Below are 27090 nucleotides of genomic sequence, written 5' to 3'. Positions count from 1 at the left end.
GGGAGTCCACAATGGCTTCCACAGCATGCAAGAGATTTGGAAGGATAAGCAGAGTGTGGGGACAGAGAAGGAAGGAGACAGTGGCCATGTGGAATCTGGGACAAGCTCTGGCAGACATCTCCCTGTTCCCTTCTCCATGTCAGCCAGGGCCTGAGTGCTGGCTGCCCTGAGCATCACTGAGCTCCAAACCTGCCAGAACAAACTCTAGAGCACAGGTGGCAAACACAAGGCCCTCAGGCCGAATCCCGCTCTCCATCTTGTTTTATTTGGCCCAGCACCTTGTATCTACCTGGCGGCAGTACCGAGCTCTCACTTAACTGTTAAGGAGTAGTTACATTTATTCAGCCCTAAAATTACATTCGGTCCTTTGAAGGCAACCACAAGACTGATGTGACCCCTGGTGAAAATGAGTTTGATACCTCTGTTCTAGAAGCATACTCCTTCTTCACCATCTCCTTTCTAAGAATTTCTAAAATGGAGAGAGACAGGGGGAATGAATTTCTCAGACTTGCAGCATTTTTGCTACAGTACTGAGGCTTTAAAATCCGTAAACAGTAGGATGTAATTAAATGCAAATGCAGGGCCACATTTAAAAATTAATCTATAATTAATTAGTAATTTAAAATATTCTGATAAATGATACTTAAATAGAACAGAATAATCCTAGCTCTGAGTGATAACGTCATCTGCTAAAGAGTTACCGTGGTAGAGTGGGAAATATTTGCATATATCATGTGGGAAAACAGAGCATTATGATTACTTAATTTACCTTTGCTACAAATGAATTAAAAAATACAGTCTTTATATTCAAATTGTGGGAGTGAGCTCACTCATTGCAGCATATTCTGAAAAGCAATGATTAGAAGCCAGGAGTTACCCTAGGCTATGCTTCTATTGAAGGTTAAATTGCTTCCAGCCACACTCCTTGCTGAGGAACCAGTCTGGGCGGGGGTGGGGAGAGCTGTTGGGAGTGGCCGTTTCTACCTTTGTCCCTTCACAGTCACTCACTCTTCCCAGCCTGGGTGGCAGGAGACCCCCACTCCCAGATCAATGGGGAGTTGTCCCACCAATAGGCCATTGCCCTCATGTTCTCTCTCCCATCATTCTCACTATAGAAAGAGATCAGTGGTATCTGTCTAACTGCAAAGTAAATGCCACCTGCAGCACTATCACTTAAAATGGCTTAAAATAGTTTACTTTTTCTACTCTTTCCAGTGAAACGAGAGAGATGGGAGGGGAGAAGAGAGGAAGAAATAAAGAGGACACAAAAAGAAAGAGGAAGGCCTAAGTACACCTAGAGATGGGGAACAGAAATGAGGAATGAGAGCTGAAAGGACAAAGTCCTGGAGTCCCCCACACACACCCAGAGGAGGCCTCAGTGACTAAGGGCCCTGAGCCTGCCCTCTCTGACAGGCCACTGGAAAGAATGCCCAGAAGGACTATGGCCGTAGAGTGGGGGAACCTCTGTGTTCCCAGCTAACTCTTGATATGGTTCCTGGTCTGTCATAGGCACCCAATTCATATTGGATGGATGGATGACAGGGTGCCTGGGAGGATGGATGGATGGATGGATGGATGGATGTGATAGGGGTTTAAGACTTGGGAAAATTTAACTTAAGGTAAATAGTCATAAATCTAACAAGTAATGTGTATGTTGAGTTTTTGGTTCAGCAACTACAGATAAGGCCCATCCTGGCACCTGAGTTTTAAGCAGTTGACCTCCTGGGGCACTGACTGGGGATTACCTCATCTGGAAATATCTGTACCAGGAAGAAGCAAACGACTACCCTTCACCCTTAGAGGCAACAGTTGAATTTCAAAGGCTTCCGCTGACACCTTGTTTGCCCTCCCCCAACTCCCTTATAAAAGATCTGGCTGGGAAAGAAAGAGCAAGATGGTTTGTTAGGGTATGAACCCGCCATCTTCTCGGATCACTGGCCATCTGAATAAAGCGCCTATAAAAGATTCAATCACTGTCATTGCTTATTGGATTTGGTAGTGACAGGCAGCCCAAATGCCGGTTTCTTTTCCAGTTACAGATGGATGGATGGACAGATGGATGGCTGACAGAAGGAATCTCCTCCAGGAATATGAGATGAAGCCCAGGGCCAAAACAGACCATGAACTACAGATCTGCCCATCAAACCTGAACTGGAGAAGAAAGAACAGTAAGACACACATACTGCCCAAGAGCCCTGGGGCTATAGTTATAGAATGTACTCTAGGCCATTAACCTCAAAGACCCTGAAAAAGACGCAAGAATAAACCATCCTAAAGTTTGGATTCCCCTCCCTGGACTAGGGAGCCCCTTCCTGCTGACATCCCAGCCTCAGCTCTAGCAGCTCCACACCATACACACCCCCTACTGCAACCCAATGACACACAAGTCCTTGAACATTCTGGGGTTCTCTGACCTCTCTCCCCCCATGCCTGCCTTGGCTATGGGGTTAATGAAAGTTTGTTCCCATGGACCCGGCCACAATGTCACCTACTCCAGGAAGCATCACTGACCCTCTGGCCAACACTATATGTTGCTGGGCAGAGGGCATTGCTCCCGTCCTTAGTGCTCTCACAAGACCTAGCTTGGTGGACATGGACCATGAGAGCAAGGACAATAGCCTCAGTGTCCAGCACAGAACCTGGCACAGTGCTCAGGCTTATAACATGCTGGAGAAATAAAAGAAGAAACCCATGAACAGAAGGGAAAAGGCTCCAGCATCCATAGGCAAGAGTCCCAGGGGCACAGCCTCCGCTCTTGGCCCCTCCCAGCAGCTGTCACCTTGATCACTTCAGGAGTTCCACTGCCCTAGAGTGAAGAGAAGAAACACACTTGCCCTGGCTGGCAGTTCAGGCTGATGGGCTACATGAGAATAGAGCATCAGGGGTGCTTGTCACTGCCCAGCGATGCCTCATGTAGCAGCCAACAATCCAGAGAGGGGCTGAGGCCCAGGTAAGGACAGAAAGACTCCAACTCACTTCCCAGGTAGAGGGTAACTATAAAACTCCCCCACCCTCACTCAGCTCCCACACCAAGCCCAAAGAGAAGCTGTCTTCCTGCTGAGAAAAGAGTTCCTTCCATAGCCTGCACCCTCGGCAGCCCCCATGGGCAGCTCACAATGAGCTCCAGATATCAAGTCAGAGGACCAGATGGCTGTCATCCCTGAGTTTGGTCTCCCTAAGGGGAGCCTTTTAAAGATAATGCACTGATATGTGGTTGTCAAGACTGTTATCAGAAGACCTCAAAGAAGGGGATGTGGAATCAAGACTGAGCAATAAGCCTCTCTGATGTGGCTCAGTGGCTCAGTGGATTAAGCACCATACTGCAAAGCAAAGGGTCATTGGTTTGATTCCCAGTCAGAACACATGCCTGGGTTGCAGGCCTGGTCCCCAGTAGAGGGCACACAAGAGGCAACCACACATTGATATTTCTCTCCCTCTCTTTCTTCCTCCCTTCACCTCTCTCTAAAAATAAATAAATAAAATCTTAAAGAAAAAGACTGAGCAATAAAAGGGATCTAGAAGTGGGCCTGTTATAGCAGCACCCAGACAGACCCCAATACCCCAGCCTGTTGCACCCCCCAACCCCCCACCTACCAGAGTCCAGGCTTCCCAAACCTGTGGCTCCAGCCAGGACAGCTCCCCATAGAAGGGATCACAGAGAGGCTAGTGTTACATGGATCCCAGGCCAAGACCCCCACAATCATAGGAGAAGCAGTGGCTCCCAACACACAGCACATGGACAGCCTGGCTGATCCCAGACAGCTAAGTCCATGTCATGCAGAACTTGTCACCAATGACAGTGTAAGTGCCAACCTTCCCAACAATACACATGTAGCAAAATATAAAAGGTTCAAGCAAAGCCATCTTCTTCTCTCACTTCCAACAGCCAGGCCTGCCTGCCTGCCTTCCCTCATTCCTTCCTTTCTTTCTTTAATGTTTCATTGTTTATGCTACTACAGTTGTACCAATTTTTCTCCCTTTACCCCCCTCCACCCAGTCTGCTCCCCCACACTTGCACAGTCAATCCCCACACCGTTGTCCATGTCCATGGATCCTTCATGTATGTTCTTTGACTAATCCCTTCACCATCTTTCAACCAGTCCCCACCTCACCCCTGCCCTCTTACAGCTGCCAGTCTGTTCCCTGATTGAACACCTCTGGTTCTACTTTGCTCATTAGTTTATTTTGTTTGTTAGAATCCACTTATAAGTGAGATGATATGGTATCTGTCTTTTACCAACTGGCTAATTTCACTTAGCATTATAGTCTCCAGTTCCATCCATGCCAACAGCCAAACTTTTTAAGTGGGGGAGGGGAGCAGGTACAGCTGGGAGGGCCACATAATCCATCTTTCCTGTGGTCACCCAGGCCAGGCCTGGTCAGGCACAACAGCTACATGCCATCCATAGCAGTGGGGCAGGGAGGGATTTACTGCCCCATAACAATGTTTTCAGTTCACAAATTCAGGGCATGTCCTGGTATTATGTCACCCTTATGAACATTGTCCTTGTCACAACAAAGAAGAGGTTGTGTCAGTCTGCTCAAGAAGCCCATGGAATGCCTCCAGGTAGTGAACGAAGCTTCCTTGCTGCGATGGCATCCCCAGGTCTCTACCAGGGGACCTGCTGGGCTAGTCAGCCACATGGGTCATATAGATCATGTTCACCTCCAGGGTCAGATTCCTTCTCCTATGGCTCACAGTAGATGCCCTAAAATTCTTTCAACATCAACACCCTAAACTTATGTCAGACCCTGGAACCATACTCTCCACATGAAGCCAGCATAGCCATCCTTTAGCCACTACTGTCACTGCAATCCCTTGTACTTCCTGTGGCCATCCCAGCAGCATGGCAGTCAGGATTCTGGGGTGGGTCAAATCTGCACTTGAATTCTGTCCAGTCCCCTGGTGACTATTTCCATGTCCTTAAGCAAGTCCTTTAATTTCTTCAGCTTCAGTTCCCTCATTTGTAAAATGGGAGAATTAGGGGATGCCTGTGGCGGACACCCTCAAAAGGATAGTATACCCCTCCTGGTGGTAGACACATGGAACCAGAGACCAAGACTCTGACCAGTTGGAGCTGAAGGAATGAAATCCAGCTGCTGTCTTTCCCCACAGTCTCCAGCCACGACTTGCTGGGGCTTGTCACTCTTGCCAGATATTCACTCCAGGGACACCCCTAGCTCTGCAGCACCTAGCAAAGCAAAGGCTTTGCAAAGCAATCTAGGGGAAGGAGAAGGCAACAACAAGCCAAAGCCAGACAAGCACATCCAACACTGCAGGAGTCTGCACAATTAGCCACTTGGAAATAATATCCTTAGGCCATTCTTGGTTTTGTGTTAAATCCTTGCAGGCCCTAGGGACAGAGGAAGGACTGAATTCTCTGGAAGGGATATGATGAATGCATACAGTAAAAAGAGAATGGGTGCTGCTTGAGAAGCTACACACCAAATGCTTTATCTGTACCTGTCATCTCCTTCATCTCTACTTGATAGACAAAGAAAGTGAGGTTATAAGGTGAGGCAAATTACCCAAAGCCACATAATCGGTAAGTGGAGGGGGTACTGGGATTTGCCCCCAAATTGTATAACTTTCAAACCAATATTCTTCCCACTTCCAAGCTTAACAGCAAGAGCAGGCACAAGGAGGAAAGAAAGCAAAAAGAGGAGGCAAGGGACTGGCGAGAAAAGAGAGGGAAGAGGCTGTCGGCAGAATTAACAGACACCATCACGGGAGCTACCTCCAGCTGGGGAATTTAACGAGAAAAGCTTCCTGTGAGCAAACACTTCTGGAAACATTCTGACAACACCTGGACACATTAGAGCTGCTAATCCTGGGCTACCCATGACTGGCCTGAATCCCCTCCTACAGGGAAATGTGTTCTGGTGAAAACGTTGAGTGCCGACAGGACATCACTGCCTGGCTGACCACCAGCGTGATCCAAGCCTGATTAACGGACTGCGTCAGGGCTGCTGGCCAATTGCAAAGTTCTATAGCAGTGGGCTTCACGCTGGTTCCAGATGCATGAGGTAGCATTCTGAGTAATAATTAATTAGGGGGGAGAGCAGAATAAGAAAGCAATGAACAGCAAACAGGATTAGTATAATTCTGTCTTTCACTTCATTTTACTTTCAATCACAGAGGGCCAGCAAGGTAAGGAGCTAGAGGGGAAGGCACAGGGAGCATTCAGCCACTGGGTAACCCCTTCTGTTTGCCCTAGTTCCCAGGCACACTACCTCACTAGCATGGCCCCTGCCCCCTAAAACCAACCCAGGCCAGAGAGAAACCCACCAATTCCAGCTGTCATCTCTCTGCCATCAGACCACCAGGACTGGCACCAATCAGACAGCTCAGAGTGTTTTCTAGTTGTCTGTTCTAAAATTAATTGATTTTCTGTTAAACATATGAGCCCTGTCTTTATTAGAGGGCCCTAACCCCAATGGAGATGTTTCCTTAAAAAATCACTCATTAGCCCAGGCCCCGACAAACTAAGTAAACATATACCATATATACCATGTATCACTGGGCTTATATGCAGCCAACACCTCCCCCAGGTGCTAACACATCCCAAGGCAGAGCTACCCCTCTCTTCAGACAGCTGGAAATTTACTTTACCTCTAGAGGCTTACACCTGTCAAAAAAGAGAAGAAAGATAAAAGGAAAAAAAAAACACTATCAGCCTGAGTTTTGCCTCAGAAATCTCTGGCAGTGCTTTGTAAAGAGGCTTCGTACTCACTGCCCCAAACCTCTTAGCATCTGGGAAAGTCTTGGGTCACCTATTGAGGACCAGTCAGGAAGCCAATTTGTGCTCAGTTTCCCCCTTCCTGGCATGTGCTGTGATCCCAGCACCCAGGGGTTCCCATGTCTGTTTGGGCCACGCACAATGAGAGGACCATGGCTACAGCCCACCTGAGCCACCTGTGTAGCCACTCCTGTGGCTACAGGCCCCACCACCTACCTCGTTGATGAAGGAGTGGGCCCCCTGTGGGCTGAGCAGCAGAATGGCACGGCGCAGTGTGTCCCGGTAGCGATTCAGCTCCTCTGTCTTCATCGTGGTGAAGAGGCTGGTGAACACATGGCTGATGTTCTTGTCCACCTTTTGTAAAGAGACATCAAGGCCAAGCCGGGAGGCCTGGTCCAGGAAGCTTTGGAGACCACGGATATCTGCGTAGGAGGAAAAGAGGAAGAGGAGAGAACAATCTTTAAGCGGAGAGAGACTGTGGAAGGTCTAACTCCAACACTCCCACCCAGTACAGGCCACCACAGAAGTGAGGGCCCAAGTCTACCTCAGTGGTCCCCTGAATAAAGGCATGGATTAAGTCCCAACACCTGTTACTAGCATATAGCTGCCCAATACCCCCTTCTGTTTGCCCTAGCTCCCAGGCACACTACCTCATTAGCATGGCCCTTGCCCCCTAAAACCAACCCAGGCCAGAGAGAAACCCACCAATTCCAGTTGTCATCTCTCTGCCATCAGACCACCAGGACTGGCACCAGACAGGTCAGAGTATTTTCTAGTTGTCTGTTCTAAAATTAATTGACTTTCTGTTAAACATATGAGCCCTGTCTTTATTAGAGGGCCCTAACCCCAATGGAGATGTTTTCTTAAAAATCACTCATTAGCCCAGGCCCCGACAAACTAAGTAAACATATACCATGTATCACTGGGCTATATGCAGTCCCAGAGTGTGTCTTATACTATGGAGAGCACTTTCTGCCACTCAACAGGTCCTGTGGCCAGAAAGTATCCTTTATGAGGAGTTCCTTTCTCTCCCTATTTCTTTCACCAAATGGGAGTAAAAGTTCTGGTAGTTCTGTCCTCATACGTGCTGGTGGTCCCTGGCCCTGGCCCCTGCTCCCCTCCACCTCCCACTACCACCACAGCTGAGACTCCTTGACCCTCAGTGGTGATCTAAGGCCACTGACTGCCCTGACTGAAGCAGGCCCTGCACTACTCCTGTGACTGAATAGCCTACATATCTTCACACCCCAACCTTGAGGCTTCTTCCCAGGACCTGACTATCCTGGATGAAACACTTCTCCACTCTCTTTCCAGCCAGGGTGACTCTTATCCCAAATCCAACAGGGAGAGCAGATGGTCCAAAATGGTCCACTAAGTGCCCTCCTGGCACTTTGGTGCAGCACCTGAAAGAGAGGACTGTTCTTTCCCCTGTGAACAGCAAAAGGGCAGGATGCAAGCCCTGGGCTAGAGAGAGGCCTCCTCTTCTGAGGGCCAGAAATGCTAAATATTTTTTTTAGCCAGAGCCCAATCTTCTCTCAGACCTGCCAATGAATGGAGCCCACAGAGGCAAACAGGTCCCAGCATGAGACTGGGTCCTGATGATGTCATTTAAGCCTCTGGGTCCATCTGTGTCCAGCCTGTCTCTCTTGGATTTTTCAGTTCCATGAGCCAAAGTCAAGTCAAGTGGATTTCTGTCACTTGCAACCCAAAGTCTCAACCCATAAACCACTTTTTCAAAGTCTGGGATGTTTCCTTCATCTCACTCATATCTGCCCATAGGTCCCAAAGACAAGACCCACACCTGAGCCACTCCCTCTAAAGGACACTCTGGGCCTACCTAGATCTCATAAGCTGCACTCTTCTGGTACCTGGGATGCCCATGGGCTGTCACGGGCATGAAGAGGCCTAAGAATCAAATTCAAAGTAAATAGTGTTAATTCAACCAGATTTTTTCTCAACCAGTTCCTCTCTCAAACCTTCACCTCAGGCCCATTCCACAAATTTCCAGAGCTCCACACATGCCGGGCACCACGAGAGCACCACAGGGTACCTGTGTTGCCTGTCTTACCATGCACTGGCTCACCAATAAATCTAATCCCAGCTGGACACGACAAGAGTAGCCATGGAGAACCAAACACAGCGCCAGGGAGGGGAGCAGAGCACGCAGTCCTGACTGGGGTCCAGGGGTCAGTGCCCAGGCCCTATTCCCCACCTCAGAAAAGCCCTCAGGATAGGGCCTCAGGGCCAGCAGTGGACAACCACACTTAGAACGAAGTACCGTTCCTTAAATACTCAGGCAAATCACCCATCCAGTCTGTGCTCATCTGGCTCATCTGTAAACTGGAGATGAAAGTCGCCAACTACAGTTTTCACAGGACTGTGAAAAACTACATTCTTAAAGCTACCACCTGCTTGTGTCTCAGGGGCCTACACCTGGGAGGCCCAGAGACACAACCTCCTTATGATCCACAGGGAGGGCAGAGAAGTGCCCAAATAGAAGCCTGGCTAGAAATGGCAAACACATGACTGATACTCAAGCCAGTGGCACCTGTGTTCCAGTCCAGCCATATCTCAGCCAGCCTCATCCATAGGCAGCGTTGGCCCCTGGAGCACAGATGTGTGCCCAGAACTGCTTGCCTGGCAAAGCATGGGGACCTCAGTGTTGCTCTGCCCACTGAGTCAGACAGAAAGAAGGTGCCCAGTAGGATGATGGTACCTCTTCACCCAAAGCTGCCAAGTGAGGAAAGGTAACTGACGGAAGACCACACAGTGCCTGATGCCTGCCCCAGTACTGGGGCTTCCGACACACAGGCCCGGTGGCTATCAAACCCCTCAGATTCCCAGAGAGGCCAGGCCATCTCCATCAACCTACCCTGGAGATCTGTGGCCCTGAAGACTCTCGAACAAAAAGTATTAAGAGGTTTTTCGGTGTTTCTTCAGAGATTCTTCACTGATCAAAGGGAATAGCAGGGCAAATGTGCAGAAATGGCTCAGGGAGCAGAAATGCAACAGGGATAGAGGACCTCCCAACTAGAAAATCTCAGGGCTGGTGTCAACCCTGCACCCTCCCTCTCCTGAGAACAGCACAACTCATACCTGCCAGTTATAAGCTTAAACATCTCAGCACCAAGCAGACATCCATGATCCAATTAGCTCCTTTTCCGCCAGTGCCAATGATGGTTCCTCCCTCAACCCAGGCTGCCCAACATAGTAGCCACTAGTCATGTGGGGCTATTTATATTTAAACTTAAATTCATTAAAGTTAAATAAAACCACACATATAGTTCCTCAGTCACACCTGCCACATCCCAAGTACTCAATAGCCACATCTGGCTGGTGGCTATCATATTGGGCAGCACAGATATAGATCACATATGATGGATCATCACAAAAAGTTTTATTGCATGGTACTGCCTGAGAAACTGTCTTTTCACCAAGCTGCTATAAATGTTTCCGAACTTGGGACAGTAGCTGCATTTAGGCCCCTAGCAATAGCTGTCCTATTTCCAGGCCTTGCCCTGTCACTCTGATAACCCTTCTAGCCCCAATGTGAGTTTTGCCAGATGGCCTGCTTTGTCCCACAAGACTGTTACAACTTGACATAAGCAGAGGTTTGAATCAAGTTCTACACATTTCTGTTTCTGCTCCTGGACTCTGGAACTGCCACAGAACACCCCCAGACCAGCCTGCTAGAGGGTACACACACATCAGGAAGAACCAGGTTGGCCCCAAGCAGCCACCCCCAGCCACATGCCAGCCAAATTCAGATGCACAAGTGACGCCAAAGCAGAACTGCCCGGATGATCAACAGACATAAAAAATAATGATTGTTGTTTTGGCCACTAAGTCATGGGATGATTTCTTTCTCAGCAATAATAACTGGTAGACCAAGTTCACCAGATGCATTATGTATTTCCTATGCCACTGCCCACATGCGGCTGAATGAGAGCCAGTCCCAGGGCAAGGCCACTGGTAGCTTCTGCAGCCCTATCCCTTTGGACACCAACAGTCCTCACTCTGATGGCCTCGGCTCTGACTTAGACCTGAAAACAGAGAACAGGACAGTAAGAGCCAACCAGGACAAGCATGAAGGCAGCACCCTGAGATATGCCATCTATCAGCTCCCAATCTTCTTCCAGTGCCTTCCATGGCTATTGCAAATTCTTTAAAGTGGCAGAGACTGGCTGTGTCTGTCTCAGCATGCTTTCTGTATGTTTACATGAGCACATGCTCAGGGAGGGCTCCAGCAAGGCTCTGCATATGTGCCTGCAGCCCCACAAGTCTGGCAGGTCTCCAGGGACCTCAGCATCACACCACCATGGCCACTCCTCTCAGGCTCAGAGAGAAGTCCCTTCAGTCCCTTCCCTGAGGTCATCTGCCTAAAGCTATTGCAACCCAAAGGAATGTTTCATTTCCTTGGGGAAGAGGATGTACTATGAGTGGGTCGGGGGGTGACAGGTGTCTCAAGTGCCACAAGAAGACATGAGGGCATGCACACACAGAAAAACCAAACCCTCAGAGCTCTTGCATGTCCTCAGCTGCTGCTGTCTACCTTCTTTTCGGGCTGCCCCTGACAGAGCCATCAGGGAGAAGTTAAGCTCCCTGTCAAGCGACTGCATCTTCACACCTACGAAAAGTGATGTGGGCTGAAGGCAGCACTCCCAGGGGACCACAGTCCTTGGCTACAACTGTCTGCTCACACTTGGCTGAAAAGATCAGCTCTCAGCCTCTGAAGCTTTTACTCAGCTGCACTTGGAGAAGGCTGGGGTGAGAATATCAGTTGAGAGCACAAGCTAAATTTGACCCTCCTGCCGTTCCCCATGAATGAGGCCAAGGAAACATGCTTCTCCAACAAAAATTTCTTCTTACAAGAGATTGAGTTTGCAATGCCACCCTACACCATTCTCCCAGGAAAGTCAGCTATCCACTGTTGCTCCCCATGAAGGAAAGATCCTCCAAGATGGCAGATTAGGGACAGAACTGAGGTTACTCCCATGGGCAGTAGAATGGATACCCTAGTACACCCTTTGTTGCCCCCAGAGTCCTGGACCTTGGCCCAAGCCATCCCCTGTGCATACTGGCTGTCCCAGTCCACCATGCTGGTGTCACTCCCCAACCAGACCCACCTGCACTGAGGAAGAAGCTGATGGGGCCACAGCAGGCCTCACAGCAGTCCCATTTCAGAAAAGGCAGGAGAAGGCAAAGGTGCCAGCTTTCTGAGGCAGTGAGGAGAAGCAGGAACCATGTAGAGGGCATCGGCCACCCACAGAACAGGGACAGGCCTTCTGCCTCCTAGGAAAGGAGGCAGCTCAGGGACCATGGGCAAGTCCATCCTCATGAGGAATCTGGTGTGACAACATCCAGGGCAAGTCTCAGCTTCCCTGATCCTCCCTGTGAGCTATCAAGGGACTCTATCACCAGAAGTCTTTGCAATACCCACACCCGACTAGGTTGTCCTGTCAAGGCTCATTCACTCCCTCCTTTTTCCAATATTCACTAAAAGTTTTCTCTGTTGATCCCTCTCCTCGGGTCTGGGAAGCAAGAGTGAATGAGCCTACAGTGTTCCTGCTGTCATGGAACTCACATTTCAGGGGCTGGAGAACAGACTGGAACAAATAAACAATGTGCTACATAGGTCATTTCCAACAGTGCTCAGAGCTCCTAAGAAAACAGGTGTTGGGCTGGAGGAAACTGTGGGGGTAGGGTGGGAAAGGGTCCTGGGAGGAGACCAGGGAGAAGCCTATGGAAATCTCTACATCTGTGCCACCACATGAAGGGAGGCCTAGATCATGGAGCTGCCATGGAAGGAAGTAGACTCGGTGGGCATCAGGGAGCATCCACACAGCACTGGAGAGGGGGAGGACACAGGCCCCAAGAGCCCAAGCCCTTGGCCTCCTCTGATCTGTCCCAACTCCCCACCACAGACCAGCTCCCTAATGCTGGGTCTGTGTACCCTCTGGCACTTCATGGCCTTCAACAAAGTGGGGGTCTCCAGAGCACCCGGCCTGTGATCACCTGTTCTTGAAGCCCTCTCTTCCCTGGGCTGCCAGACACTATGTGCTCCTTCTGCTCCCACCCATTTCCCAACCCCTCCCCTCATGGACTCCTGGGCACATTCCCAGATAATTCTGGGCTTCCCTCTGGAAGGCTCAGAGAATAGCAACAGCAGACACCTAGGCCAGCCAAGGGCTCTCAACTTCTCCTCCTAAACATCTCTCAAGCTCATCTCCATGATCCCATCTTGGGTTCCAGCATCACCAACTTCTTCCTGGGACTTCTACACCAACCTCCTATGGGGCCCTCTCCCATACATCCCACCAGGATGTTTGTTAAGTTCACATCTGCTCACATATAGCCCTCCTCCAAAACCTCCATGAAAAACACAAGTTAATTTTAAAGTTGCCAAGAAATTAATATCCTCAAAAGTACCAATCAATCACAAACAAATGCAAAGTCACTTCTAGAGACTTTGTTATTGTACATAAAATATTGTACATATTGTGAACCTGGTACATAAGAATCCGTGCTCCCAACAGTTTTTTCTGTTTTTGATTTTATGCCACCATCACCTACTGCCACAACAACCAGAAATCATGCACCCAAACTCCAGAAAAGAAGCTCTGCCCTTCCCTGGTCATCCCCCCCAACACACACACACCATACACTACCACCCACACACACATACCACACACATGCATATCCTCTACCTGGGTGCTCCCAATTTGCAATTTATAGAACCCTACTTCTCCATCAAGACCCAAGTGAAATCATACCTCTCATCAGAGACCCTTTCAGATCCAGAGTCAGAATTCAAACTTCCCCCAAGTTTCTTAACTTGAGGATCTGGGAAGAAGGAGCTAGGTCTTTCTCATTTCTCCATTCACTCTGTGGGGTCAATGGACATGGCCCTTCCCCCTCCCATGACTAAGGACTGGTCAGACAGCCACTGGCCAGAAGGAATGTGTTTCATTTTTAAAATGGATTGTAATTCCCTCCTTATCTCCTTCTGGGAGTGGCTTCTTATCCTATGACTGCTTCCTGACCCTTTTACACACTGAAGTAATAGAGTTGAGAGCCATGAGTGGGACATGTGCCTTGTTTGTCTGAGGCCCCTTATAATGAGCCTCGGACTGGAGGAGGTGTGGTCTCTTGCACGAGCTGCCACTGTAGGTACATTCCCTGTAATGTGAGTAATAAATGGCATGTTTACACCAGCAAGTTCACCAGGTGATTTCTGTCAGAATATCATGAACACTTAAGCAGCTCCCTGGCTTGAGGCTCCTGTGCTACACACCCCAAGGCTCAGTGTGAAGCACAGAGTGAAAGATAGTAGAAGTCTATGGAATCAAATTAAACCAAAGTAAGAATCAGCTTGAAATGCAGAGCAACTTCAACAACCACACTGTAGTCACATATCTGGTGGAGTCAAAGCCCTACTGCTAGGAATTGAAATTGAGTAAAAGTTTTCTCAAAATCTAAGATTGTACCTGTGACTTCTCTAATACTTCTTCTGAAAATCAGATAGTCTCTGGGTATTTTAAATACTTTCTTTCTGAAAATAAAACAAAAGAACACATTTCCCATTGCTTCATCCAACTATTTTTAATTTCCATGAAAGGTCTAACAACTGAGAGTACCTATGAAGAAGATTTTAGCATTGTAATATATATATATATATGAGGGCTGCTTCCTCACACCCAGATGGAGTTCACAGTTACAAGTGTTTGGGGATTGTTGGCAAATTTTCTAAAATCTGAGATACAACTTTGATTCTATGGACTTTTTTGAAACTTCTTATCTGGCCCCCAAATATATGCTTTGAATTCCCTCCCAAATGTAGTTAACCCAAATTCAAGTTCATTCCCAAGGCCCCTACCCAGGGCCTCTCCTCTTTTACCCACTGCTGTCCCCACCACCTAGGCATGGAACAGCTCCAGAAATGGATATGATGGAGCCTGGGTCTGCAGGTGACGAAGCAGCCAGTGTTTCCAAGAAGAAGGATGGCAAAGACCCACCTGCTGTGTTTCCAATCAAAACTACTATCCCTTCCCTCTACTCAGAATCCATTTGGTGCCTCACCTGCCAAACCTGGGCTGCCCAGCTATGCATTCCCTCTCTCCTCCCTTCCTTCCACCCTTTCTTTCCTTCATCCTCAAAAATTCCTGGAACACTATTCTGGGTCAGGCCTTGCAGTGGGTACTAGAGCAGCAGAGTTGTAAAACTTCATAGACCTGTCCTCAAGGAACGTTCAGTCCTGCAGGTAAGACTGAGCCCAAAGCAGACCACGGCTCTCCTCTGCCATGTACTGAGCATTTCCTATATGCCAGACCTGTTCCATTCGCAGACTGCATTTCATGGATGAATTTATTCATGGCAGTCAATCCATATAGGACACCCCTGTGCCCCAGAGCCCACTGAAATTATTCAAACTGGCCTACTTACCCTACCTCACCCATTCTTTCCTGCAAAAACCACAACAAAGACGCTTGCCCACAGCTACCCTTCTCCTTCTGCCTCCTGACCAACCTTGGTGCTTTCCCCCCATGGTCCCCTTGGTGCAGTGCACCCCCTTCTCCTGGGAATTGTAGCAAACTACCTTTTCAGTGAAGGTTGTCTCTCGATCTGCTGGTCTCTCCATGTCTGCATAATAACAAGTCACACTCTCCCATGGTGACCTGGGATGCAGCTTGAGGTTGGGGTGAGGGGGACACAGCAGCAGTCCCATTGGCTGCAGTCCCCCAAGGCACAGAATAAGGACAGGCCTGGGTTTGAATCACCCCCTTCACTAGGCAGTGACTTTGGGTAGCCACCTCTCTGAGCCCATTCCTCCATCTGCAAATCAGCTAACCCCACCAGCCTCGTAGGAGTGCTGCAATTCTGAGGACTCATCGCTGCTGCATGGTGCAAAATAGATATTCAGTGGTTGTCAGCTCCCTTCCAACATTCTCTCTCATCAGCCCTGGGAATGCCCCCAAAGGGTTCCCAAATGAATAAATCATCTCTCTCGCTCTAGAGGCTCATCAAGAAGGGAGGTGCCATCCTGATAGTCAGATGGCACAATAGAAGACTAAAAAGGTCAGCTTTCTCTTCTGTGATAATGGAGGTTCCAAAATTGTAAAGTGGTTGAAGGAGGAGGGCTGCCATTGAAAACTCTGAGAAAGAGAACAAATTTCTACCCATAATAGGAGCCCACAATATCGAAGAATCTTCTGCTCCAACAGGTTTCATTCAGACCAGCCAGGAAACCACCCAAGAGCAGATTCCGGAAAGAAGAACGTCATCTGTGATCATATTTGCACAAATGGTATGTGACACGTGTGTCATTTCAGACACAACAGTCCATGCATGAGCCCTACCCATACTCCTGGCCTGAAGCCCTGGCGATGGAGAGCATCTCCTCATCATAACTTGTTCATTTCTCCCAAGTTCTGTTCCTTTCCATTTAAAAAACAAACACAAGGGGAAAACACTTTAAATAATCAGGCTGTAAGATCAAGATTAAAAACAATTTGAAATAAGCATCTACTCTGGCACTTTGGAAAAAACATACCACACTGCATTAAGTGCTTTGAATTAAGTAAATTACACCAAGTAACTAATTTACATAATGACCAAAATTTGCATTTTACATGTTATGATGAAAATAGGTTCATAAAATAATTCACCAACTTCTGTTCCAAGTTGGGTTCCAATATTTGGATAAAATTCCATGGTGTTGATCTGCTATTGTCTTTATGTTTCAAATCTCTAGCTCCTTCAGTATTTTTTTTTAATCTAGCAGGTCCCTTATTCCCATTGCAATAAACAGTCCCTTGGATTTGCAATTCCCTTCTGCAAACTAAATAAGATCATTTTCTTAAAGAATCCGTAATATGCTAATGATCTTAGAATTTTCACAAATAAAGTTTGATGTTCCTGTCACCTTTCACTTAAGAGGTATTTGATATTGATTTTAGCGGCTCTTGCTCTAAGATTGTAGGGTTGGTTTGCAAAGTCCTGCAGCTCTGATGCCATTTTTCAGGATGAGGACCCAGGACTGCCTTTCTCAATAGGCTTCTTTCCTGTGCCAACACACCCCTCGGAAAAGGAGCAAGATCCCTCCAGACTCGTCTGCAGGAGACTGGCCTCCAGCCCAGAGAGGCCACTCCATGCCTCAGGTCCTTGGTGCCCGGCAGGCAGTCCCAGAGCCAGAATTCCCCTTTCCAGAGCCGCAGGATGCTTAGATGCTTCATTTCTTTTCTGTTTCTGCAACAGCCTATGAGGAAGGGATAAACATCCTACTTCACAGATGGGGAAACCAAATTCGAGAGTTTGACTCCCTCTATTAACACCACACAGCAGGCAAGAGGAATGACCCACAGTCACACTTTAAGAAAGTTTGGGCTATTTTCCTGGACTTCTCTCTAATTTAAGTAAGATCCTGAAGCAAATCTAGAAAAGTGATTGATTTCCCAGTGTCTGCCCAAGACAGCCATGCTTGAATGTCCAATTTCACAGACAAATGACCTCCCTCCATGGCAGGGCAGGACTCATGTCACAGGTGGTAAGGTTGATGGCACAGTCTTCAGAAGAGCACTTGCTTATTAAGGCCTGACTGTGCAGGCACTATGCTAAGCCTTTCGCAGTATTGCCTCCATGATACCCTGAGGTATGGCCCAAAGTCATCCAGCCAGTTAGAGGCAGGACTGTTCAAATCCAGGCCTCTGATACCAGACCCAGGACACTTTACCAACACTTGCCAATCAGCCAAAGGCACCTGGGAAGGGATGAAAAGGAGGCAGGTCAGCTCCTCCAATCATGTGCAGATGCTGAGGTTCATCTGAGCCTTAAGCACCTGTGGGGAATTATTAGATTATGCCCATTTCACAGGTAAGTCCTAGGCTCAGAACAGAGCTGACATTCAACCCCAGACCCATCTACAACCAGAGCCTCTGCTCTTGGTGCCACATCAGGCATGGGACTTGATGGTGGCTGCCAGGGCCTCTTCCCCACCCGGCCCTGAGTTGCCAGATCAGGCACATGGAGCTCCAGGGAGACTATGGAGCACGCTGGTCAAGTGCTCGAGTCTAGCTTTTAAGAATGGTGACAAGGTAAAAATGTCATACATCCCATTACCAGCTATTAATTTGCAATCAGTATTAATAACTGACATTACAAGTGAAATGCAGTGTCTTCACTAATTCTGTAAATTTTCACTCTGAGGAAAAGCCCATGCTTCTGGAAACAGCAGCCTCGACTGGGCTGGGTTCCACATCTGCAGACCTTCCCAGGGACCACCTGGGGACACCACCTGCTGACCCTGGTCCTTGCTCACCTCCTCAGTGACAAGGATATGGTATGGCCATATGAACACCTCACTCACTCAGGCTTTTGGTGCCCACACTGCACCACACCATTGTGGAGGTAGAGAGATGATCAGAGGATCACACAAGGAGCTCAATGGAAACAGACAAGCAAGCACTTCTCAAAGACATGCTAGGAACCCAGAGAAATGCATGGGAAGGACAGTGTTTGCTCATGTGCTGTCTGGGAAAGGAAAGGTCTCTAGGAAACCTTCACAGAGCTCAGCACAGGAACTGGGATCTGCAGAAGAAACCGGCCTTTTCTGGGTTGACAGAAGGAAAGTACTCCAGACCACAAAGATATCAGGATCAAAGACCCCCTGGAACCCAGCAGCTGGGGGGATCCTGGGGGATCCACTGATGGCCCTCTGTGGCCAGGAGGGGCATGAATCCTGAGGTGGCCTGAGGGAAACGGCCATGGTGGCATTCCTGGGACTGGCCAGAAAGCATCAGACAGAAGGAAGGGCATCAAGGCAGTCTGTGGGTCAGTTGAGACCAGGGTCTATGGCCCCAGCAGGACACCCCACCCACAAGAGCCCACCCCTCCTGCACACTCCCTGTCAAGTCCCTGAGGCAGAGGAACGACCGAGGGCCAAAAGAGTCAGTGCTCTGGAGTCAGCCAGGAGCTCCAGTGTGTGCCTGAGTGCCCCCCATGGCCAGAGCCAGGCAGCCTGATATCAGGAGAGGGGCTCATCCACATTGCCATCTGTGGCTTGAACATGCTTCCTCAGCTCTCTTGAGCCTCAGTTGCTGTCTCCGTGAAATGCTCAGGGTGGAGCCTCCTACATAGCAGGATCATGTTCAGGGGCATAAAGGATGATGGACACAGCACCTGAGACAGAGTTCAGGTGTGGGGAGGGCTGGGAACCACAGCCACCTCTCCACTGCCTCCACCACCCCCACTGCTATCCCTCACCCCCTGCTCCTTGACAGCCCTGGTACAGGAAGCCTCCGTCTTCACAGTTCTCCACTGACCTCATGACAGATGTTCTCTTACTTATGTATTTAATTTACATAATTACTCTCTGGTATTCACTTGGGTTTAATTTGTTTCCTCTGGAACGTTGCCTTTGAAAAGGCAATGCCAACCAGACCCAGGAGTGAAGCATGTCAAGGGGTCTCTGAATACCACTGCCACTCCCTGGAGGCCCCTGAATGCCACCTCTGCAAAAGAATACAGCCCCAGCCAAGCCTGGGCACCATGCACAGAGCCTCACACCTCCCAGTACCAGATGGGCACTAGGTGGGGTGGATGGCTGCCCACAAAGACCTCACACCATCCCAGGAGCAACTCTCCGTGCCAGTCCCTGAGGATAGTGTAGGCTGTGCCAGGCGGAAGGAAGGCAGGAGTCCTCTGCTTGGGTACTGCTGGGGAAGGGGTGGGGCTGGGCATCAGGCTGAGCTGGGGTCAGGGGCAGTCAGTGGGTGTGCTGATGGATTTGCCAGGCCCTTTTTGAGGCAGCAGAGAGTGGGTGTCCCAAGGATGTGGTGCAGAGGAGGCTGGAGTCCAAGGCAGGGCAGACCACCGAGGACAGTGTGGACACACCCTGGGGTGCAAGAGAGGATTTAAATTTCAAAATTCCACTTGGCAATTCTGTAAGAGGGAGTATGGCGTGGAGGGCAAATGTCTGGAGGCCATCAGAAGCCAAAGCCCAGTGGAGCCTGAATGCAGGCAGGAGACTGGGGCAGACAGGAGGGCCTTTGGCTGCAGAGAAGGACAGCAAGCAAGGAGTACGGGATGACAGACACTAGGTCACGCCTCCAGGATGGGTGGCTGGGAATGACATGGGACGGAAACATAGGAGAGAAGAGGGCAGGGACTCACCCTGGGCAGACCTGTACTGGCAGTGCAGGGTAGCCTCCCAACTGTCAGCTTGCACAGGCAAACTCACTCACACACCTGCTCACACTCACATGTGACAGTCAAGTTCACACATACCTTCATGAACAGACTTGCTGACATATAAATTCACCTGCACACTCGTACTCACACTCATTCACACACATGCTCACATAGTGGTATTCCCGAACTGGCCTGAACTATCACATTAGTGACAACTGTTAAATTTTCAAGAAATTTGTGAGCCAGTTATTAAACACAGCCACTATAAATTAAATTGTATACACTTAAAATTAAACAAATTATATTACAAACAAAATTGATAAATACCCAAAGCTCATCATTTCCTATTTTGCTTCATCTTACCATCATCCATGCTCATGAGGCTATTAATGCCTATCGTATCAGAAATACCACACAGTGGTGTGCCATCTCTTCCCAAATCCATGTCCAGTGAAACCACGATGCTCAAATCAGCCACCTTGAGAGTATTTACACCCCAGAAGTCGAGGTTTTCTGTTTTCTTGGAGGCCAGTGGTTAAACATTTACTAGCATGATACTGCTTACAATGCTCACACATTCACACACCCCACACTCACGTGCACCTGTGCATACACTCATTCACACATATACCACACCCACATTACACATTCACAGTGGCACTCAACTCACACACACACTTGCATGCACACACACGCATCCACACACAATACAGTCTCACTGTTACACTTGCACCAGCATTTCATCTGCCTTAACATTACAGTCAGAAACCACGCCCAGGCCTGGAAGGAGAGCCAAGGCTGCACGGAGGCTGAAGAAACTGTACATCCTGCTTGCTAGCTCCTCCCCCACCCTCCCGGGGCTGGGGAGCTGACTCCCCCAGAAGGTGTGCGCGCTGCAGCTTCCCTGTGCTGCCTGGGAAGCAGAGGTTACCTCACCCTGGCCATTGAAAGCAAGACCATGGCAAAGATCAGTCATAATCAAATGGGTAGTCAGCAGACTAGGAGCTCTGCAAAGAGGGGGTGACATGGCTGGACGCACCAACCCAGGCAGCCAGGCCATTCTGGGAGCAAACATAGTGGGCAAAGGCCTCTGTGGCCTCACACAGCCCAGCTTTCAAAACATGCCTGCTAAACCCCCAAATTAAACCCACATCTATATTAATTAAGAGCCAGGATCTGCAGTCTTAAGTGGACTGCCAGCCCATCCATCACAAGCTAGTTAATACCCAGCAGAACCTCTTGGTCCAAATTACAAATGGGATTCATGGTGGGGACCAGGGGAGACAGGGTATTATCCTGAAATATAATTTGAACTTTCATTCCAAAATATGTCCTTGAGCTGATCCATCATATGCTTGCCCCTGCCCAGGCCTGTCCCAAGAAGTGAAGGCTGAACTGTGGGATCATCCTTCATCAGCCACCAGAAGGCCCTAGAAAAGCCAGGGCTACTCGAGGGCTTGAAGGAGGATGGAGACAACTGGGGACAAGTGGGGATCACTGCCAGTGAGGCAACAGGGCCATGGCTGCCAGTGCCAATGCCACCCCTAGACCTCTTCCCAAAGGCAAATGCCCATCCTGCCAGGAACTTGAGACCAGAGGAGGAGGGGAGCAAAGTGCCAGCCATGCAGCACCCCTGTGTGCTATCCCCACATGCTGTCATTAGTGTCCTCTTCACAGCAAGCCTGTGATGCTGTGCTAGCATTCCTGATTTACAGATGAGAAAACTGGAGCTCCAGGAGCATCGGTCACTCGAGTAATACAGGCTGGCCAGGTCTATAATATTGAGCCCCATAGACTACAGTCCATGCCTGATCTGCAAGAGGGCCCCTGACTGCTGTCTGACTCTGGGCTGGCCTCAGTATCCCATGGGTTCCATCCCAGCTGCAACAAGTGTGCCTGACCAGTGGCCCAGGACCCTGCACATTCTGAACTCAAAGCACAAAGCCTGGTACCTACTAGCATTTCAATAAAGACACATGTGGAAGCTATGTGAATTAATGAAAAGTAATTCTCTGTCCAGGGGTGGAAGCTCAGGTCCAAGAAGACCCCCCTGAACTGAGGTAGATGCCCCACTGGGGTTGGGTCCGCCCCAGGAGCAGTGACCATGAAGGATGCCCTGGCATTGTAGCCACTGTGCCCAGCCACTTGCTTTCCCCATCTCATCTGCTGACTCCAGCAGTGCTGGGAGGCCATGCTATGATTATCCCATTTTATAGATGGTAAAACTGAGACTTAAGAAAGGAACTGCTAAAGCCACAGCTCCAAAGCCCCTGACTTTAGTTAGCCTCTCTTCTTTATGGGGACATGTCTGCCACACAGAACCTCAGTATTGTTAGCCCCCTTTCTCTCCAGGAAAACCAATAATCAAAAGTAAATCCACATTCTTCACAGTGTCCTCCTCCCAGGCCAGCACTATGTATAGTCTACTAAGGACTGAGGACTGCCCTACAGTGACCCAGGACAGAGATGCCACAGCCTGCAGGTGACGGCTCAGTGCCTATGTCATTATGCTGAATAGGTGAGGTCGATGGCCAGCAGGCCACTCTCACAGCAGCAGCCACTTAGCCTTTGCTTGGGACACCAAATGGGTTTTTTCACAGTCCACAGCTGCCTTTTTCACTAACTTCACAAGAGCAACTGGAGATGCAGATTCTAATTCTGAGTGAGTTTTCATTGCCATGGTAGTGATTTTCAGTTTAGAAGGAAATGGGCACCCCAGAAAGCACTTAGAATTAATCCTACCAGTCTAGAGTAGCAATAAAACTTTGTCAGGAATGAAATATTTGCAGTTCATAGCAAGCCCTTCCCCAGAAGAAAAAACAGGTCCAATTGTCTGTTGGCTGGCACGGGTTAGGCAGTCGGAGACGTCAAAGCTCTGGCAGGAGCTCTCCCTTCTCATCTCCACTCCCCTGCCTTTTCCTGACTATATACATCAGAATAAAGGAGGAATAGGTTAACAGTCCTCAGGGCTCTCTTTGACAGAGGGACCAGAGTATAGGAGGGAGGAGGAAGGGGAGTTCTGGTGGGTCTCCGACGTGTGCCGCTCAAGGAAAGTCTGAGGACCTGTTGCGCAGTTACAGGTCCAAGGAGGATAGGAAGGCAGAGGAACATAGAGGGAATGAGGGTGGTACAAGACATCCAAGGGTGACCTGGTCTGTTGGATAGGAGCAAGCCCCCCAGACACCTGGGGCCAGCCCATGCTCTGACCTCACACTCCTCCTGGAAACCATAGGTCAAGATTCAGAGTGCCGGGCACGGGCTGGCCTACCAACCCCTTTAGAGACACAGCTGGGATTTCAGAGGCTAGGAACTGCATGGGGTCTCAGAAGGAAAGGGACATAGGGCTCTTGGGTCACGGTTTATTGCCATAATACCTGCAGCCATGAGGAAGGAGCTTCTTGGGAGGGGGGACTCCATTTTGCTGGGATATGGGAGTCAGCTCCCCAGCCCCGGGAGGGTGGGGGAGGAGCTAGCAAGCAGGATGTACAGTTTCTTCAGCCTCCGTGCAGCCTTGGCTCTCCTTCCAGGCCTGGGCGTGGTTTCTGACTGTAATGTTAAGGCAGATGAAATGCTGGTGCAAGTGTAACAGTGAGACTGTATTGTGTGTGGATGCGTGTGTGTGCATGCAAGTGTGTGTGTGAGTTGAGTGCCACTGTGAATGTGTAATGTGGGTGTGGTATATGTGTGAATGAGTGTATGCACAGGTGCACGTGAGTGTGGGGTGTGTGAATGTGTGAGCATTGTAAGCAGTATCATGCTAGTAAATGTTTAACCACTGGCCTCCAAGAAAACAGAAAACCTCGACTTCTGGGGTGTAAATACTCTCAAGGTGGCTGATTTGAGCATCGTGGTTTCACTGGACATGGATTTGGGAAGAGATGGCACACCACTGTGTGGTATTTCTGATACGATAGGCATTAATAGCCTCATGAGCATGGATGATGGTAAGATGAAGCAAAATAGGAAATGATGAGCTTTGGGTATTTATCAATTTTGTTTGTAATATAATTTCTCTCCAGTCCTGTGGCTTCAAGTACCATGCACACCTGACCTAAATCACTACCCTGGACTCTGCCAGGATTTCCAGACATATCTGTCCACTTGGATACAAGATTTCAAACAAACCAGCCAAAACAGAACTCTCAATTCTCAATCCTTATCTCAGTGAAGAGCATCACCTGGGATTCTCCCTGGAGACCTCCCTTTTCCTCACTCGTCACCTCTAATCCACAAGATACTTCAAACTCAACCTCTCTATTGTCAATATCTCCATTGCCACTGCTGCCTCCCTGTGCAACACCATGAACATCTCTCTCAGACAGTGTTCTGACAGCCTCCTCCAACTGACCTGGCCTCCCTGCCTCCACCCCCACCTCTTACAGTCTGTCCACCACATAACACAGACACCAGTTTTTCTATGCATAAAGCAGACAGGTCTCTATTCACTTAAAAACCCGCCAGTGGCCTCATAACATGCTTAGAGTAAAATCTGAACTCATTACCCAGGACCTAAGAGGTTCTGCAAGACATAGCCCAACTGGTTCTCCAACCCAACTTCTCTCTCTCCCCTCCTTCCCCACCCTCCAGCCACACAGCCTTCCTTTCTCTTTCTCAAAAACTCTTAAGCTTGTCACCACCTCAGGGATTTCACATGCACTATTCCCTCTGCTGGAAAGCTCTTCCCCAGCTTCTATCTACTGCCTCCTTCAATGCATCCCATTATCATTTCAAATGTCACTTCCTCAAAGAACCCTTCCTTGAGCTGCCAGGTGGCCCCTCTCCACCCTACCTGTGTCTCTGTGCCAACCCCTGCCCCTCCTCTTCATAACACTTCTCACCTCCTGAAATGATCATCTTCATTAATCAGTCCTCACATCTTCTCTTCAACTATGTCCCCAGGACCCAGAGCTGTGCTTGGCACATAGCAGGCACTTACCAGATGTTAACTTAGGGGCAGCATGCTGCAGTGAAGAGAGCCCAGGTTTGGAACTAGACAGCTCTGGGTTTGAAACCTAGCTTGCTCAGTGCCCCCAGCCATGTGACCTTGGGAAGTCGCTTCAAACCTTTCCAAACATCAATTTTCTCATGTATAAGATGAGCATAATAATACCTACATAATAATCCAGAGCCCTCTGTTCCCATGCACTGGTCTAGGAGAGGGCACATGATCTATGTAAGGCCAACAAAGCTGGTCCCTAACTTTTTTGCAAACTCTTTTGCAAACTCCATCACTACAGAAGCAGCAGCAGCAGTAGCAGCAGCAGCAGCATCACCAACATCATTATCATCACCACCACCACCATCATAATCAGCATTACTGTTACAGAACAACAAGGGGGGCCTGGGACAACATACTATAACCTAAAGGAACCCCCAGGTCCGTTGTGTCCACTCTCTATAGGAAAGATGTCTCTCAATGCCAGAGATTCATGAAAAGGAAAGGAAATATTTATTTAATGCTATACAAACTTAAAGTAGTGACCTAATGTCTTCATCAAAATCCTAAAGTCCCCTGGCTGGCATAGCTCAGTGGATTGAGCGCAGGCTGTGAACCAAAGTGTCGCAGGTTCGATTCCTCGCCAGGGTACATGCCTGGGTTGCAGGCCACGGCCCGCAGCAACTGCACATTGATGTTTCTCTCCCTCTCTCTATCTCCCTCCCTTCCCTCTCTAAAGATAAATAAATAAAATCTTAAAAAAAAAAAAAGACAGTTTATAAAAAAAAAAATCCTAAAGTCCCTTAAAACACCCACAAACACACACAGTCCTTCCTTCCCCCTTTGCCCAGTCTGGGGTACCATATTTCAGTAAAGGAAATAGAAGTCCTTGGCTCAGGCAGCCCCTGGTTCTTCCCAGTAATCTGTCTTGGCTGGGAGACCTCCCTGGGTTCCCGGCACCCTCAGCTGTGTAGCCGGGATCTCTGCTAAAGCCAGGTGGTTGTTCCCCCTTCTAAAACTGCGGGGTCTCCACTCTGGTAAAGGCACATGGTCCTCTCTCCACTGCTCCAGCCGAGTGGTCCTCTCTCCCCCAGGGCCACAGGAGTCCCCACTCAGCCAAAACCGCGTGGTTCTTCCTCCAATGGCTGCAGCATCTGGGTTTAAATCCCTGCACCAATCTTCCTCTGCAGCCCCATTTCCAACTCCTCCCACACTCGGCCACATTTGCCCTCAATCTCCTGTCCTTTCCACCTTTTCTGGCTGCCATCCTGGGTCTGGGCAGGTGTGACCCCACATCATGGAGCCAATCTTCTCCAAGCTCCTTCGCAGGTGCTGTAACTCGGGGGACCTGCTCCCCAGTCACATCTTGGGTGGGAGGTAGGGGGGAGTTCCTTTCCAACCCCCTGGCCCAGAGCATGGCCATAGCTATTTAGCATATCTAAGCAAGCAGCCAAAGGCTATAAGTATGTTAAATGACCATGCCATGGATTAGCTGCAAAGCTGTTACTGTACAAAACAGCCCTGCATGTTCTTGCTCAGTGTGTCCCTTCCCCCAACTCACACCTGTGGGGGGAGGGGTGAAGACATCTTAAAATCTCCTGGATACCTTGAGTTCTGGACCCCATTTCAAATACCCATTTGGGGTCCCTCCTCTTGGCTGCACCCTATAACATTACCACCATCATCATCATCACCATCATCACATTACCATCATCACTGTCGTCGTCGTCATCATCATCATCATCATCATCATCATCACATGGGCCAAAAGGACACCTCATCCCATATTTCCATGACACCAATCCCTAAGCTAGGGGATAGGGCTAGGTTGGCTCTCATGTCTGCAAAGAAGGACGACCATTTGTACACTATGCTCAGTCTTGCCAATGTCCCCAGCTGAGAATGAGTCACCCTGTAAGTGAGCACTATGTGCCTTCCTTTCTCCCCACTAAGCATACCTCTCGAAAGCACACATTCCATCTCAAACACACGGAACTCCCAGCTCGGTTTCTACCACCTACTCTGCCCCTAACCCTCTCTAGCCACTGTGCCTCCTGCAGGCCAAACCTGGCATTGCCACTGTCAAGGAACTTTAAGAACAATGACTTCAACAGTTTACACAACCATGTCAAAAGGAGGGAAGTCGGATGTGTACCTTTGGCATTCAGATGAAGGGAAGGAGGCTAGGTCAACAAAGGATCTGGAAGTTATGTGGCCATGAGCCAGCAA

The 27090-nt window shown here is 49.1% G+C and overlaps 1 protein-coding gene across 1 annotated transcript in view; it reads right to left on the bottom strand.

Moving 5' to 3' along the window:
• GRID1 (glutamate ionotropic receptor delta type subunit 1) overlaps window positions 1-27090 on the bottom strand; it is a 731665-nt gene that overhangs the window by 493876 nt on the left and 210699 nt on the right. Inside the window, exon 4 of the mRNA XM_028514000.2 lies at window positions 6957-7162. Coding sequence (XP_028369801.1) covers window positions 6957-7162 — 206 coding nt within the window. The remainder of the gene's footprint in view (window positions 1-6956; window positions 7163-27090) is intronic.

Source organism: Phyllostomus discolor, chromosome 5 (assembly GCF_004126475.2).
Source record: "Phyllostomus discolor isolate MPI-MPIP mPhyDis1 chromosome 5, mPhyDis1.pri.v3, whole genome shotgun sequence".
Taxonomy (NCBI): Eukaryota; Metazoa; Chordata; class Mammalia; order Chiroptera; family Phyllostomidae; genus Phyllostomus; species Phyllostomus discolor.
Note: the sequence above shows the minus strand (reverse complement) of the source record. Positions and strands in the feature narration are given on the sequence as shown.